Source organism: Protopterus annectens, chromosome 9.part0 (genome assembly GCF_019279795.1).
Source record: "Protopterus annectens isolate FY-2018-M chromosome 9.part0, PAN1.0, whole genome shotgun sequence".
In the NCBI taxonomy this organism is placed as follows: domain Eukaryota; kingdom Metazoa; phylum Chordata; order Ceratodontiformes; family Protopteridae; genus Protopterus; species Protopterus annectens.
Window position 1 is genome coordinate 995,716,844 of NC_056743.1, and position 16,915 is coordinate 995,733,758.

At 38.4% G+C, this 16,915-nt stretch overlaps 1 protein-coding gene across 2 annotated transcripts in view; it reads right to left on the minus strand.

The window, feature by feature from the left end:
* PRPH (peripherin) overlaps positions 1 to 9,608 on the minus strand; it is a 114,898-nt gene extending 105,290 nt beyond the window's left edge. Inside the window, exon 1 of one of the 2 annotated variants that reach the window (XM_044083774.1) lies at positions 9,020 to 9,607. In XM_044083774.1, the coding sequence (XP_043939709.1) occupies positions 9,020 to 9,528 (509 nt within the window). In that variant the 5' untranslated portion in view covers positions 9,529 to 9,607. Of the gene's footprint in view, positions 1 to 9,019 lie in introns of both variants that reach the window. The other variant, XM_044083775.1, reaches the window with a different exon arrangement.
* Positions 9,609 to 16,915: the final 7,307 nt, after the last annotated feature.

Below are 16,915 nucleotides of genomic sequence, written 5' to 3' on the forward strand. Positions count from 1 at the left end.
TGAATAATATATGTAGATATATAACCCTAGCACCTTTAATATATGTAGCTATATAACCCTAGCACCTTTAATGTAACATTACTGCTTAACAATGTAACATTACTGCTTAACACTATCAGAGGCTAATTGTCTGCTAGTCAAACAGGGATTTGATCCTCTAGTAGCATCCCTAGAGTATAAACTTACCAGCTTCAACTGATTTCTCTTCTTCACTGGCAGAGTATCAAAAATATGTACACCTTACAACCTAAGATCCCTCTCCGCTTTTATCCAGAACCTTAAAATACTGCACAACAAGCTACAATCCACAGGGCACTCCTTTTCAATACTAACTCCCAAAATGTCATCTAGAGCTAAGAAAATACCTATCTAAAGAAGGGCAATACACATGCTTCCCTAGGTGGGGTGTAATTTAAGAACCATAGACCTATTTCCTGTTACTCCTTCTGCTTTGAAATTGTTTGTTTTGCTCAATAAGCAAGAGACATCTCATCTCCACACTTGTGTCTTGTGACTTTATATTTCACTTAGTCTCTTCTACCACTGTCACCTCCTCCTCTAATAATCTTATGACACCAAACCTCTCAAATGTCCTTATTTTTGCAGAAATTTCCAGATTTTTGCCTCGTGTGTTTGGTCTGTCTCTCATAAAATGTGTGACTTTTCTGGCAAATTATTGAAGATTACAGTTATTAAATAATGACAGCCATTTCATAGTTATAGACTTCAAATCCTTCAGAAAATATGTGCTAATGCAAAATCTCTTATTCTAGCAATTTTTTAAGTTTATAAGAGCAATATTTAAAATTTGTCCTTGATTTTGGACCTTGTCTCCACCATTATTTCTTTGTCCACATTACTTGTGCTAGGATGTTGCAGTTATGCACACCACCCATACTGTCACTTTCAGCCAATGGCTGTCTATATCCACCATAACTAATCTTCTCATCCCGAGCTGTCCTACCACTAAAGTATACTATATGCTGAAACCTATCTTTAACTACTATTACTGCATATGACCTGTAAGTAGCAATTGTACATAAGAAAATTGTGTTGTTCTAGGTACACTGTTAATGAAAATAGCTGCAATATTTGTGAAGATTCTGTTGTTGTACTGCATTGTTATATTCCACTGCGTATAACATGTCTACTTCTCCAACTTACTTTGTAAAATATAATTTTATGTACACAACATTTGTTTATTGTAATTCCAGGCTGAACCTAAAAAGTGTTCTACCCTGGTTAACAAAGAAAAAATCAAATAAATAAATAAACAAGTAACCAACCAGTAATATGAGTGCAGTATAACTGAATCCATAGGATAGATTCGTTCTTCAGCTGAGTGCCATAATTGAAGGATATGGCTGTACCCCAAATGGGGCTCACAGAAGATGACAACCACAGCATTGCTCTACACCTCACTGCATACACCCTGGCTCCCACCCATGTCAAAATAGTCAGACCAAAACTGGAGTCCGTCGGAAAGGATAAGATCGCCTTCTACCAGGCCAGTATCCTGCCTAGCGCTGTTGTAATTACAGTATAATAACTAGCATTTCATCATCTGAACCAGAGGGTTTAAAAACAAAGCATACAAAGTATAAATAATTACAGTAACATATGTCTACACAGACGAAGTCAGAGTCAAAAGCCATACTAGTAGCAATCAGGAAGCTGTCACTTCCCTGATGACACTAGTCATAGCTAAAACAATGACCTGTTGTGCTTCATTATCTCTGAAATATATAGAAGTTTAATAAAAGTTGAAAAAGACATTGTTTAAAGTAATGTTCTTTTTCCCCTTCAGAATACTTGCTGCTGACATTAGTGGGGCTTGTGTGTGTGTTTGTGTGTGTAGGGGATGTGGTATGCATATATGGATGTATTTATAACTAGGGTGCACTACATAAAATACTGCCTATTTTCAGGTAGACCATAAAACAGCACAATATTCACAGAGTACAATATAGCACTGCAAACAAAAGAAAGCAACTGGACAATAAAAATATTACAACTATTTGTTTCATAAACGCTAAAATGAGTTACAATGGCTGACAAGATGTAGATTTGGAAAACAATACCTGAACTAGAAAACAATTTTAAGACTTCTGCATGGCATGGAAATATTTGGACAGCTAATTTTTAGACAACGAAAATGGGAGATCATACGAAGAGAGTTAAACAAAAGAGAAAAGCGAAGATAAAAAAATGATCTCCAAAATGTAAAAATATTTATGCCCTCCTATGTGCAAAATTACCTCACCACCTCAAAAATGCACATATTCTTACTAAAGCTACAAAATGATAGCAGTAAAGAGTCGTGGCATAATGCAACAAAAGTCTAGTGGTGTATGACGCAGGCAACCATGAATACGGTGGTGCTGTGTTTGCTGCAGATGCAGTTTCTGTACCAAAACCAGCAACATCCACCTAAAATAATAGAAAAAGCTACCAGTGTCAAAGATTACCATCAGGGAAAAGTTGAAAGTGTGCAGGACTGCTGAGGGCATATGAGGTCACCATACTGCAGATATGTAGCACTGTGAAGTGGGTGTTGGTCGTAGTAGTAAGAAGTAGCTTGTGTAAAAACTACGCCTACAATATAAGTATTCTTGTGTAAAAACCACGCCTACAATATGTGTTCCTGTGTAAAAACCATGCCTACAATACAAGTATTCTTGTGTAAAAACCATGCCTACAATATGTGTTCCTGTGTAAAAACCATGCCTACAATACAAGTATTCTTGTGTAAAAACCATGCCTACAATACAAGTATTCTTGTGTAAAAACCACGCCTACAATATTTGTTCCTGTGTAAAAACCATGCCTACAATACAAGTATTCTTGTGTAAAAACCATGCCTACAATACAAGTATTCTTGTGTAAAAACCACGCCTACAATACAAGTATTCTTGTGTAAAAACCACACCTACAATATGTGTTCTTGTGTAAAAACCATGCCTATAATACAAGTATTCTTGTGTAAAAACCACGCCTACAATACAAGTATTCTTGTGTAAAAACCACACCTACAATATGTGTTCTTGTGTAAAAACCATGCCTATAATACAAGTATTCTTGTGTAAAAACCACACCTACAATATAAGTATTCTTGTGTAAAATCACTCTTGCAGCTTCGATATTCTTGTGTAAAACCACACCCACACCTTCACTAATACTGCTTGTAGTCTTTTATCTGTATCACAGGCATATTATTAAGCCAGATCAATAAGTAAAAATCAAAATCCCTAATCAATACAGAAAAGTCACTAAACAATTATTAGTTATTTATTTTTTGTAAACTCAGATATATAAATAAATGTTTTTACCTGTTCCCTAAATTTGCAGTCACTTTTCTATGACCTGGGATTTTACTGTGCCATTTTCCTATGTAATGTTCCAAGTTTGCTAGAGGAGTGTTGGCCACATAGGACAATGGTCTTCCTTTACAGATTGTCCCAGCTCCTTCTACCACTAGCGAGTGAAGACAATGCTATCCAGCAAATTAAGCCATTCTGGGCAAAACATTATGATTTTACTCGATAATAAGTATGGTGAAGGTGATTCAATTAGAAACAAGAATGCATATCCATATCTTGGTGTTTCAAGAAATGTAATGTTTCTGCCAGCCTAATTTTTTTTTACATCTAACTTTGGATGCTTAGATTCAGGAACAGGCTCTGATATCAGCATGCCAGATTGGGGAAATAAGAATCTACATTCCTTCCTGGATGTGTATGCATTTTCAGTATATTGGGGGGGGGAGTCAACACTGAATCAATATGGCCAGGTGTTCTGTTGAAGCAAAGGAAGCAAAAGCTTCTGTCACTGATTTTGTTTCTCCCTGCAGCTGAGCATCAACTGCCACTACCCCTCTCCTCACCAGGTACACCAGACCCACCCTAGCCTCTACCCAACCAATGTCCAGGGTCAGAAGAGGAGTTAAGGAGGCTGATGCAGCATCTATTTTGCTGCTGAGGAGTATGCCCTAATTCTCCACTCTGAGCCAGCCTTGTGAGCTCAGCTGTGAATGTTTTTGGGAGGTGCATGTGAGCTTCCATGCATGTGTAACCTTCCAACCAAGCGATACATCATTTGCAGTATGGAGCTTACCAGGGTATTAATGCTGCTATTGCAGTGAACCTAGACTGTCCCTCCAACCCCCGCGATGGGTAAGCTGGTATGAGCCTCTCACTCCCATCATCCGCCACCTCTGCTGCTAGATGAATACAAGTCATCTGGGGCACAGTCAAGGTCTTATCCCTCTGTGCCATAGAGCCAGGTCAGGTGTCTCTCATTGGTGAATCCAAATGGAAGATCTGGAGTAATCAGATGATAATTAGAGATGTGAGTATATCAATGCATGTCCCAGAACCATAACAAGCAGTGGTGCATGACAGATGAGCAAGTATCCTGGCTGGATAGTATGACAGTAACAGATCTACAATAAATCAGACCCCGTCATCATAATGTTAGAGAAGGTGAACCTCCTGCAGAAAATAAGGTGGTATCTGAAGAGGAATGCATGGCTCCCATAAGTCCAGTTTGGGCTGTATTTGGAGAGGTGTGCATGTTTGTCATGGGTGTCAGCAAACCAAAATTATCAAAGACAAAGTATGATTCAAAAAGAAATGATTGCCTTTCTGAATTTTGGATATAAAAATCTTGTTAAAGACAGTATTCAGCCCAGTTTACCCAGTTCAGGTCTCGTAGCATAGAGAGATAAAGTCCTGACTATGGTTTAGTCACAGAGCTAGCAGGGAAGGATGGGTGTGCCATCCTGAAGGGGAGGGGCAGAGCCAGCTGTGGATTGCTACAGTCCTTCAGAGGAGGGGTGGCTAAGCTAATGTACAATCTGGAAATGGATGTTAGGCTCACCAAGTCACTGCTTGCTACTAGCTTTCAGCATGGCTGTGCAGAAGCATGCACTCATAAGATGAAGGCACTGTGAGCCTCTGTGGTGATGTGGATCTCATGTCTCCCCACCCAGAGATGGGGTTGGGGTCATTAAAAACATTACCATTGTCTTATCTGTGCTTAGTTTCATCATCGGGATGATGATAAGGGCACAAAAATCACATTGTGGCTGTCTAAATGATGACCTCCATTAGACAGCGCTTGCCCCATCACTGGGTGAAATTCCTGGTGTTGGGAATTAAAAAGGTTGTGTCCAATTAGGGGAAGGCTTGATGATCTGCAGTCATAAAGACAAAAAAAGATATAAAAGAAAAAAATGAAGTGGCTAATAAATATAAATGCATACTGCAGCAAAGAGGTGGGCACAGATTACTTCTAATTGCTAAGAATAAAATTAGCATGCAAGGAGCTAGTGTCAGCAATTCAAAAGAGCACAGATCTCACATAGCCTGCTTCCCAAAGTAAAGGAGTTTATTGAAATAATGTGTTAGAGCAGTTTTGTAGAACCATTGACTTGAACACCGTTTCATCAAAGTCAATATGTCATATATGGGTAAAACAGCACCTTTGAGATTCTAATGAGCTGAAACCCATTTCCTTGAAATGACATGATTTTGAAGGAAGATTATATTAGTGAGTGTGTGTTGGGTGGGTTGCAGCCTTCCATACCAAGTTCCAAGGAGCAAATTTATTTTTAGAGAAAACAACTTTGGTGGATTCTAGTTGCAATATTATTTCCTTGAAAGCTGTCCTTCCTCTGACTATGGAGGTAAAGCTGATTGTCATAAACTGTTTCACATCACTGCTTTGTATCCTTGAAATACATCCATGTACTTCACATTACAGAAGAACAGTATTACTGCCCTGTTGTCTGTCCCATCACTGATGCCTGAACACGTTAATTCCTGTCTTGTACACCATCTTTCTTTCCACAATCTGATTTGTGTTACAATTTTGTTCCTGTTTAAAATGTAAGAATAATCTTGACTCAAGCCAGGTTTTCTTCAAGATTTTTCGAAGCACTTTTTAGATGTGCAAGTATTATTTTGTGGCAACTTAAATGGATCTCTCTGATGAAGAAGGTGGTGCATGCTAACATTTTGGAACAATACGTGTTCAGAACCATTTGGAAATACAGGGAAACATTGCCTGAGATCATTTTAAAATGTATTTTAAATGCAAAAAAAGTTCTATAAAATTGTACAATGTAGTGTATTTATTTTATTATTTACTAGTTGATAACCAGGTAGGTGGATACATATATATATATATATATATATATATATATATATATATATATATATATATATATATATATATACACAGATACACTCTCACAGCTATATATACAGGCATATATTTCATCAGCATGTTTTACCAGATGAACACATTACTGGCTTGATACCAAAAATCTAAGTAGGTAAATGTTTCTGGATAATTCATAATGACTAATGGAATACTATAACCCTATCAAAACAGGGAAGAGAAATAAAATCTTAAACTAACAATATCTTCCAACACTGAAAATGACATATTCAGGTTTGTATTTCAGGACAGTCATTTTATTTTGACAAACTCTGCAGTAGACAAGGACTGCATATTATAGAGACACATATATGGTGTACAGAAATGCTGTGTCATTCCAGCAAGATGATCTTGTCCGAAACTGGATGCATGGCAAGTCCTAGACTGACTGTCTACCAAGTCCATTTAGGTACCACCGTAATGACATCATCTTCATGAATCTGACAGTGCAGCTTTGCAGCAATTCATGAAAGAAGGAAAGAGAACTCTTAAGGGTTAAGTGTAACAAGGCTCCATGCTAATTAACTGAAGGGACTTCAGGGACCAGTGCCATAACATGATTAAACAGACAGCAGAAGGTAAAATAAAGCCTTTAATGTTGCTGGCAGAGGGCCTGCATTGATTTTTCCACCCATTTGGGCCAATCAAAAAGCTCCAAACTTTGCAGTTGTTGCTGAGCAACCACAGCCTGTCCCCAACCTTTGCATTTCTGTGTGACCCTTTAGCCCTATGCCTTCCTACTTACACGCCCTGGGGGAGGACATTCTTTGAAATTATTTAACATTAAAAGTTGCCTGTCTGATATATTTTCTGTCTGTATAAATATGTTGTATTTTTTTCTGCCTGTATATCAGACTGCCACATAAACTTCACAGTGAGGACATCCTGTCCTAAAACTTCATTTTTGCAAACAGTTAACTGAATATAATTATCTGAGAATATCAGTTTGTGTTAAAACAGATGTAATCAGATTTTTACTTCCTACTTTGTAAAATATTATCACAATAACAACTTTGCTGAATCAGTTTTTTTCTTAACTTGTGTACAATCCTTATATCTAATTTGACATCATATCCTTTATGCTCTGCAGATGGGCCTGGGATGGGTGGGAGTTGTTAATTAGGTCCCCACTACAGAAAAAAGACGGTGTTTCCCAGAAGAAAACAGAACTGTATCTGCCTGAAATATTGAATGAAGCTGTCAAACATCTCTCCTCAAACAATATCCTTAATGTAAATAAACTTCTTCAGGACCACTGAAAAATGACAAATAAATATTTATTGTGACACTGTGGTAAATTAAATATAAAAGTGAAAAAATATTCATAACAAAATTAAGAGAGGTTAATATATTGTTAAAAAAGTCAAAGCATGTTCCTTAATTTCCAGTAAGACAGTGTAAAAATGTCAATCATTTGTAAAACCTGAAGTATGTTGAATGTAATTTTCTAATCTTGTCAAAAATGTTTAAATGTTGTAAATCACATATATTTTTTTCTCTCTTTCCTTGGTCATGCTTTGCTTCTGCAGTCTTCATACGGACCCCTCCCCCATTCCCACCCTGTAACTGAAGCACACAGTACTCACCATCTCCTGAGAAACGCATTTTATACCCTCCTCCTTTAAGCCAGACTGAGTAGGAGCCCACACAGGCAGCCAACGCCCTGTCCCTCAGGTCCCCCAGGACAATGACAATCTTTTGATACAGCTGCAGACAGAACCACTGGTAGGAATTATCAGACTTGTACTCTACAACTGCGATTATATTACACTGGCTCAGCCTAAAACTGCATTGAGATAATATGGATATGAAAAAAAAAGATATCTTAAAGTCATCTCCTCAACTCCTTCTCAGTTGTCTAAATTTTAAAATGGGGTGCAGCCATTTCCTTGATCACTGACAGCACAGGTCAGTAATTGAAAGGAGCTGTCCACTAGACGGATGCTGAAAAGTGTTCAGTGCAGAAATATAACTACATCCCGATGTCTCAAAAAGCTGCAGTGGCAGAAGGTTAAAACTTATTGTGAAACTCAGCAAGGATATGGTGAGTTCCTCATTGGCTTATTTTCTATCTTAATAATTTCTAAGAATGGTACATTTAGTAGAGGTACAAGCAACAATGACACTCCTCTCCACACCCTTCCAGCTGTAACTTGTCTCATGAAGTATGATTGCAAAGCATGGATTTCCTATTTCCATGGTTAAACACGTGTTTTATGGACTGCGTATACCTTTCATCAAGAAAAAGATAATAAACTATATAGCAGCTTGAATATGTTTCACTGAAAGTGTTAAAAAGTAGATAATATTATAAAAGGGGAGAAACAATGAAGTCTAACTGTAAAATAAAAATGACCCAGTTTATAATCAGTTGTAAACCTCAATACCTACAAAATAAATATGTCAGACTTTAATTTCATATGGTTCCTGCTACTTAACTCATATTAATAAGTTCAAACTACAAAAACAGGAAAGATATAGTATAGCACTTGTTTCAATTATGTAAAATCTGACTATCGAAAGCTGAAAATAGTTTTTGAAAGACTTGGAGCAGCACAGCATGACTTGCATTTACTCTAAAAGTCATGGTGGTCTTAGGCAGAATCCCCTATGATCACACCATAAGCATATCTAATTTTGCAAATACACTGCACACCCTGTTATACTTAACAACTAGTGATTACAAAGTGCTTCAGAATTAAGCAGGAACTAAAGTACCTATTTGTTTACTTGCAGAAAGGCCCTGTTATAGGGGTAAGACAATGCATTCTAGAAGGGAAATGTAATGACAACTTACTTCTGTTTGAGAGCAGCTAGATCTTCAAGCAGGTTATCTCTCTCCACCTGAACCCTGTCCTTCTCCTTTCCAAGGATGTCCAGCTGTCTTCTCAGGTCCCGCAGTTCTTGCTGGAACAGGTCATTGGCTCGGGTTGGTTCCTTTGTCTTTACTTGGTTCAGCTCAGTGACCAGGAGAGCATTTTGCTGCTCCAGGTACCTTACTTTCTCAATAAAGTTGGCAAAACGATCATTGAGTTCTTGCAGCTCAGCTTTCTCATTGCTCCTCGTGGTCAGGAACTCCTGGTTTAGAGCATCAGCCACAGAAAAGTCTACCTTGTCATAAGATATTCTAGCAGGGGTGCTGGACCGCACCCTGTAAGTAGTGGATCTGATGGCTGATGTAGGAGATGGGGTTGCTAGTAGTCGACTCGATTGGGAAAACCTAGAGGAGGAAGAATAGGAGACTGGGGAATAGACAGGGGCCCCAAATGTCCTCCTGTATGATGTGGAAGAAATTCTGGTGCTCATGACTGGGACAGCTCTAGACAGACAGTCTAATTTTATGAGGAGTTCTGAAACTCAGCAGTGGCTGGCTTGAGTACAGGAAGATCTTTTCTTGCCCACTTATATATTGCACATTTCTGCCTTGGTGTATTGTGAATTATTGGCCACACCCCTACTGAAACAAATGCCAATCCTTACACACCAAATCTCTGCTTAGTCCCTCCCTCACTATTAGTGGAATTAGTGGTGGGGGTGAGTAAAGGAAACACCTCAGGACAGTAGGAATCAACAGATTCTACAGTTATGTCCCTGTGACAGAACTAAAGTGGAGTATAAGTGTAAAAAAAGTATTGTCTTTTACATTTCAACATGACACATATATTTTTGGGAATTTACCCAATTTTCACAACAAAGACACAGTTGCTGTTAAGTTTAGAGAGTGATTCTCATTTGAGAATGCATGCATCTTTTCTAGGAAATGGATCTTTCCTGCAAGAATCACTTGAACAGCAGAAAGCACTTCAGCTGTCATATGACTGGTAAAATTTAAACACATTAAATATTATTCATCTTATGTGCATAATACAAGAAATTTTTTTCTGGGTATGCTAGCTTGCAATACACATTGTGTGAGATGCCATTTTATGAACCACGTGCATTAGATTAATGCTAATCAAGGTTACTGGACTGTCAAGCATCGGCTCAGCTGGCCAAGAACACACTTCTCACGCTACCACACAATGCTTCTATTATGTTTCTCAGGACACACTATTTTAATTGTATTGCTCCAGTACCCCTTTACATTGTACTAGGGACCTCTTACAGGTCCTTTGATTTATTCTGGTTAAATCCTTACTCATTCAAGCATCCATTTAAATATTTTAATAGCAAGGGCTCACTAAGCGTAACTCTCTGCCAAGCAAGTCCTGGGAGGAATGTTTGTATCAGTCAGCATGAATGTACAAGTTACTCTGCAAAATGTAAGTCTTTAACATCCTAGAGATCCTAAGTAACATTATTAGCTGAGCCACGGTATTCTGTTGTGCTTCCCATCAGCTACTCAAAAGAGCTGCTGGAGAGGGAGAATGTGTTGTGTTTACGCAAATACACAAGTGTGAGAGCACCAGTGTGACCCAGAAGCTACAATAGTAAGATTCTTAATTAAAAAACAGGGATAGCCCAGCTAAGGCATATGATGCCACATACCTCTCAACTGTACAGATTTTCGCAGAATGTCCAGATTTTTGCCTCATATTTTTGGTCAATTTTTGATAACATTGTGGTTTTCTGGTAAATTAGTGGCAAATTATTAAAGACTGAAGTTAGAAAGTAATGAAGGACATTTGAGTTTCAGACTCCATGCCCTTCAGAAAAATCCATGCTAATGTACAACCTGTTATTCTATCAAATTTCTAAGTCTCTAAGAGCAATATTTAAAAATTGTCCCTATTTTGGGGCCTTTGTCCCACTTGTATTTATAGCTTTGTCCAGATGTCTTGCTCTAAGAGGTTGAGAGATATGCCACTAGCTCAACAGAGACTTACTGGTTCTTATCCCATAGAGGAACATAGTTTTTCAGGTGGTCAAGGAACTATCCCAAAGCTATGGAGCACTCATATTAAAGGTACCTCCACATTTTCTATATTAATGTGCAGCTGACTGTGGTGTTTAACTGCAAAGTTATGAATTAGGAGAATTTAGACTTTGAACTCAGCACTGCAAACTGGGTAAATAACATTGAGCATGTCATTTGACCTCTTTGATATTCAGTTTCTCATGTTTGTGAAATTATGTGAAAAAATAGCACTGAAAATTAAATGGAACATACTCCCTTAGGATGCTGAGCACATGAAAACAGGAAGAATCGGGGCTGCTTTTTTACAGTGAAACAGACACAGGATAAACTTCTCCCTGATCCTAATTTAGCAAAACCCACACACGGTTGCAGTAATCAGAGTAACTTATTTTGTACGGTTTTGCAACGTTGTTTTGTAATGTGCAATACCAATCTCTAACCACAGTGAAAAGTGTAGTTCTAGGGGAAATAAATCACTTGAAATGTATTTACTTGTTTCCCTTAATGCATAAACAGAAATACTGAATATGATAGACAAATGTTTTGCATTCAGATGTAAATAATTTATTTTACATTTTTTACATCCATGAACAAGGTTAACTGTAATCAGTTTAGATCTGTAATTAATTGAAAACTAGTAGCATCTGACATATAAATGAGTGGTTTGCATAACAAAATGAGTCTGCTAAATGCATCTAAATAGCAATCCAGGTCCATTTTCCACAGCCTGCACTCACATAATAGTGAGTGAAAATAATACAGCTGCTGCAGTCATTTTATATATATATATTTATAGATTAGTACTGCCCTTGTGGGCCATTTTAAACCTAGCCAATTATCCCTTGTGAGACTCAAACCCTGCACCTCGTGTGTATATATATATATATATATATATATATAAAACATACAGTAAGCTGGTTGCATAAGTATGCACATGCTTAAACTTATACTTTGTTGAATCACCTTTTGATTTAATTACAGCATTCAGTCTTCTTGGGTAGGAGTCTATCAGGATGGCACATCTTGTCTTGGTAATATTTGCCCACTCTTCCTTGCAAAAGTGCTCCAAATCTGTCAGATTATGAGGGCATCCCTTGTGCACAGCCCTCTTCAGGTCACCCCACAGATTTTCTATTGGATTTAGGTCTGGGCTCTGGCTGGGCCATTCCAAAACTTAAATTTTCTTCTGGTGAAGCCATTCTTTTGTTGATTTGGATGTATGCTTTGGGTCATTGTAAAGGTGAAATTCTTCTTCATCTTCAGCTTTCTAGCAGACATCTGAAGGTTTTGGGCCAAAAGTGACTGGTATTTGGAACTGTTCATAATTCCCTCCACATTGACTAAAGCCCCAGTTCCAGCTGAAGAAAAGCAACCCCAAAGCTTGACACTGCCACCACCATGCTTCACCGTGGGGATGGTGCTCTTTTGGTGATGCAAAGTGTTGTTTTTGCGCCAAATGTACCTTTTGGAATTGTGGACAAAAAGTTCAACCTTGGTCTCATCAGACCATAACACATTTTCCCACATGCTTTTGGGAGACTTGATATATTGTTTTGCAAATTTTTGCTGGGCCTGGATGTTTTTCTGTGTAAGAAAAGGCTTCCGTCTTGCAACCCTACCCCATAGCCCAGACATATGGAGAATACAGGTGATTGTTGTCACATGTAGTGCACAACCAGTACTTGTCATAAATTCCTGCATCTCCTTCAGTGTTGCTGTAGGTCTCTTGGCAGCCACCCTGACCAGTTTTCATCTTGTCTTTTCATCAATTTTGGAGAGATCTCCAGTTCTTTGTAACATCACTGTTGTCCCATATTTTCTCCACTTTTAATGACTGTTTTCACTGTGTTCCATAGTATATCCAATGCTGTGGAATTTTTTTTTGTAGCCTTCTCCTGAGTGATACCTTTCAACAATGAGATCACTCCGATGCTTTGTAAGCTCTCTGCGAACCATGGCTTTTGCTGTAGCAGGCAACTGAGTACATGTCAGGAAAATCCTACCAGGACAGCTGAACTTTATTTGGGGTTAATTAGAGTCTCTTTAATTGATGGCAGGTGTGTACCCAAGAAGACTGAATGATGTAATTAAATCAAAAGGTGCTTCAACAAAGTATTAGTTTAAGGGTATGCACACTTATGCAACCAGCTTATTGTGTATTTTTTATTTTTTTATATTTTTCCTCCTAACTAACAGATTTTTTTTGTTTTTCAATTGAGTTATAAAGGTTATAGGTCTCATTAAAGGTGGGAAATGTTTTGAAATGATTTATTGTGGTCTCATTTTTAATATCACAAAAACCCGGGATTCTAACAGGAGTGTATAAACTTTTTATATCCACTATATATATATATATATATATATATATATATATATATATATATATATATATATATATATATATATATTTATATATATATATATATATATATATATATATAGTTTACTATCATTTTAGTGAAGTGCATTCGGTCGAATGATCGTATCATTGACTCACTTGTGCAGCAAGTCACATTGCCAAATTCCAATATAGCCAAAATATGTACTGAATTCGACCTAGGATCAACCATTAACAGAGGTCGAGATAGGAGTGAGATTTGTAGATCAGATATATCAAACTTCGACATTTTGAACGTTCGAGTTCCAGACTTCTCTCAAAGTGGATTCCACTGAATGCTCTTCAATAAAATGATAGTAAACCTATGCTTGTCTTTCAACTTTTCCCGGTTAGAGGTCGCCACAGTGGAACTCTGGTCTGCCAATGATTGGCAGTGGATTTTTATGGTGCCGAGTTACCAGCCCGACGCTCAACCTTCAAAGAAGACGCACCCATTCATGCACGCACCTACCTGCATATCTTTAAACGTCACTTGACCACGGGGAGGACATGCAGACTCCACACAGAAGGTGCTCCAGCTGAGAATCGAACGGGAGAACCTCTTGCTGTGAGGTGACAATGCTAACCGCTGCAGGTTATATATGTATATTACACACACACACACACACACACACACACACACACACACACACACACACACACATATATATATATATATATATATATATATATATATTTATATTTATATGCAGGATTGCCAAGAAGAATTTTCATACCAGGTGGTTAATTTGTAAGAGCATAAGAAGCAGCATTACCTGCCTTACTGTCTAAATGCAGAGGATGTAGTGCACTAAGGTCAAGTGTCTGCAATGGTGACTAGCTGCCAACAGGCCCCAGTGTGGTAGGTAGTTGTTCTCATTGACCTTGACAGACATGAAAGAAAAAAGGAGAGAGGAAACCCAAGAGGATCCCAGCATAGCATGTGTTTAATGATCTCATAAAGCTTAGACTCATGTCTGTCAGTTGGTGTACTATCAGAAGTTCGAGTCTCAAAAGAACGTCTCAAAACTGAGGAACTTGAAGTACAATTCACAGGATGTAATAGCAAACTGCAAAAGTCACTGTTACATATTAAAACAATTATTTTTACAGGGGGACAAGTCCTCTCCTACACACACCTGATATAAATAGAGAGAGAGAGATCAGAAAAAAGGGAAGTTCTCGGAGATAAATCCTTATAACTGCATATAAATTTTCTCAGTTCCAAGAATGGCGCTTATTTTTCGCAAATGTATGACAGGAACCTGTTATAAAAATGTATCCCACAAAAGGTGCTGACCATAACTTTGCATGCTTATCTTAATTTCCAGGCTGTCTGTGACAGGATACGGACTATTATTCAAACAAGAAGCGTCTGAATGGCTTTAATTAACTGCAGATTCGGTATTGTTACTTCCATGAAATATCACTTTTTTCAGAGGTACAGATACCTCAAAATTAGTTATTTTTCTTAGCTTGGGTGTGGGAGGTAACACACACACACACACACACACACACACACACACACACACACACATGAATGTATGTGCATGTGCACATGCACGCACACACACACACACACACACACACACACACACACACACACACACACACACACACACATACACATGAATGTATGTGCATGTGCACATGCACGCACACACACGCACACACACACACACACACACACACACACACACACACACACACACACGCAAACTTTCTCTCTCTCACCCATGCACACATTCACTCACACACAGAAACACACTTGCTCACATGCACATACACACTTTCACCCAAGCACCACACACAGAATGTACATGAATACACACACATGCACACGCACACACAGACACACACAGAATGTACATGAATGCACACACGTGTGCACATGCAGAAACACACACACATGTGCACGCACACAGACACATGCACACACACATATGCACACTCTCACCCATGCACCATGCACCACACACACACACACACATACACACACACACACACACACACACACACTTTCTCTGCCACACCCACGCACACTTTCACTCACACACAGACACACAAAATGTGCATAAATGCACATGCACACACAGACACACACAGAATGTACACAAATGCGTGTGCACACACACACACACACACTCACACACTCACATGCTCACATGCTCACACGCTCACACACTCACACACACACACACACACACACACACACACACACACACACACACACACACACACACACACATACTCACACTCATAGATAAAAAACGTGTATCATGTGCATGTGTCAGTGAACACACGAAATTAGAAACATGCTTTCATAATACATGTTTTATTACTAAAGCTGCTTTTGGAATGACATCTGCTCACAAGTGAAGAGCTGTCATTGGAAAGGAAAGAGTGAGTTAATTTAAATAAAGCAAAGTTTTAAAGAATTTTTTTACGCATGTTGTAAATTTTCTGTAATCAGATTTGAAGGTATAAAAACATAGACTGGAATGGCAAATAAGGACAAACTGGAGTGTCACACTCTACTTGTTAATATAGCTCACAGATAGGCTATCACTGTAATCTAATCTTTATTCACTGTACCTCTTGTGCTTCACTTCTCCAAAACAACCTTAAGGTTGTCTAACTGCACCCTGAGATCACGGTTTTGGATCCTCCTCACCCAACTATCCAACTTACGCTATTGTTCTGTTCATCTCTCCCATCCTGGCTGATCATAAACATGGCTGGTGGGGGTCAAGAGCTAAGCAAGGATTGGCCATCATTCTACAAGGATGAATGTTTTGCTGTATCGTGACCATTGATGCTTCCAGATATGTTCCACAATGTCTACCAGAAAAATCAGTTTAGAGTAATACACATCTCTGACTGTCCCCCAGGATGGGTAAATCAACTAGAGCCACTCAGTTCTGATCACCCCTTCCTGTTGACACACCTTTTGAGGTTGCCACCCAAATTGAGGTTGTCTGGGTACTGAACTCAGGTTAACTGAGGTTCCATCCTCTAGGCCTTGGATTTGTCTGAGATCCTAGATTGTTTAACAGGGAGGCTATGGGATCTATTCCATGTTTCCACATCCTTGTGCATGAAGATACATTTCTTGACATTCCCACTAAATCATTCTCCACCCAGTTTTTATAGTTTCAAATTATGCCCCTTGCTTTTGAACAATTTTTTATTTATTTATTTTTGTAAAGATGTTGTCTTCCTGAATTTTATTGACTTCTCTAAGTTATTTGAGTTTTACTATCACATCATTCTTCTGCCATTTTAATCAAGTATCATCATCACCATCACCATCATCAGCCCTTTTTTTCTCATTTTTTTCTACATGGGGTCAGGGTATTGTGTTAACTGTTGCCAACTCTCTCGACTCACTGCCACACTCCTGCCTTCTTCAGCACTCATGCCTGACTGTCACAGATCTTCTTTCACACAATCCATCC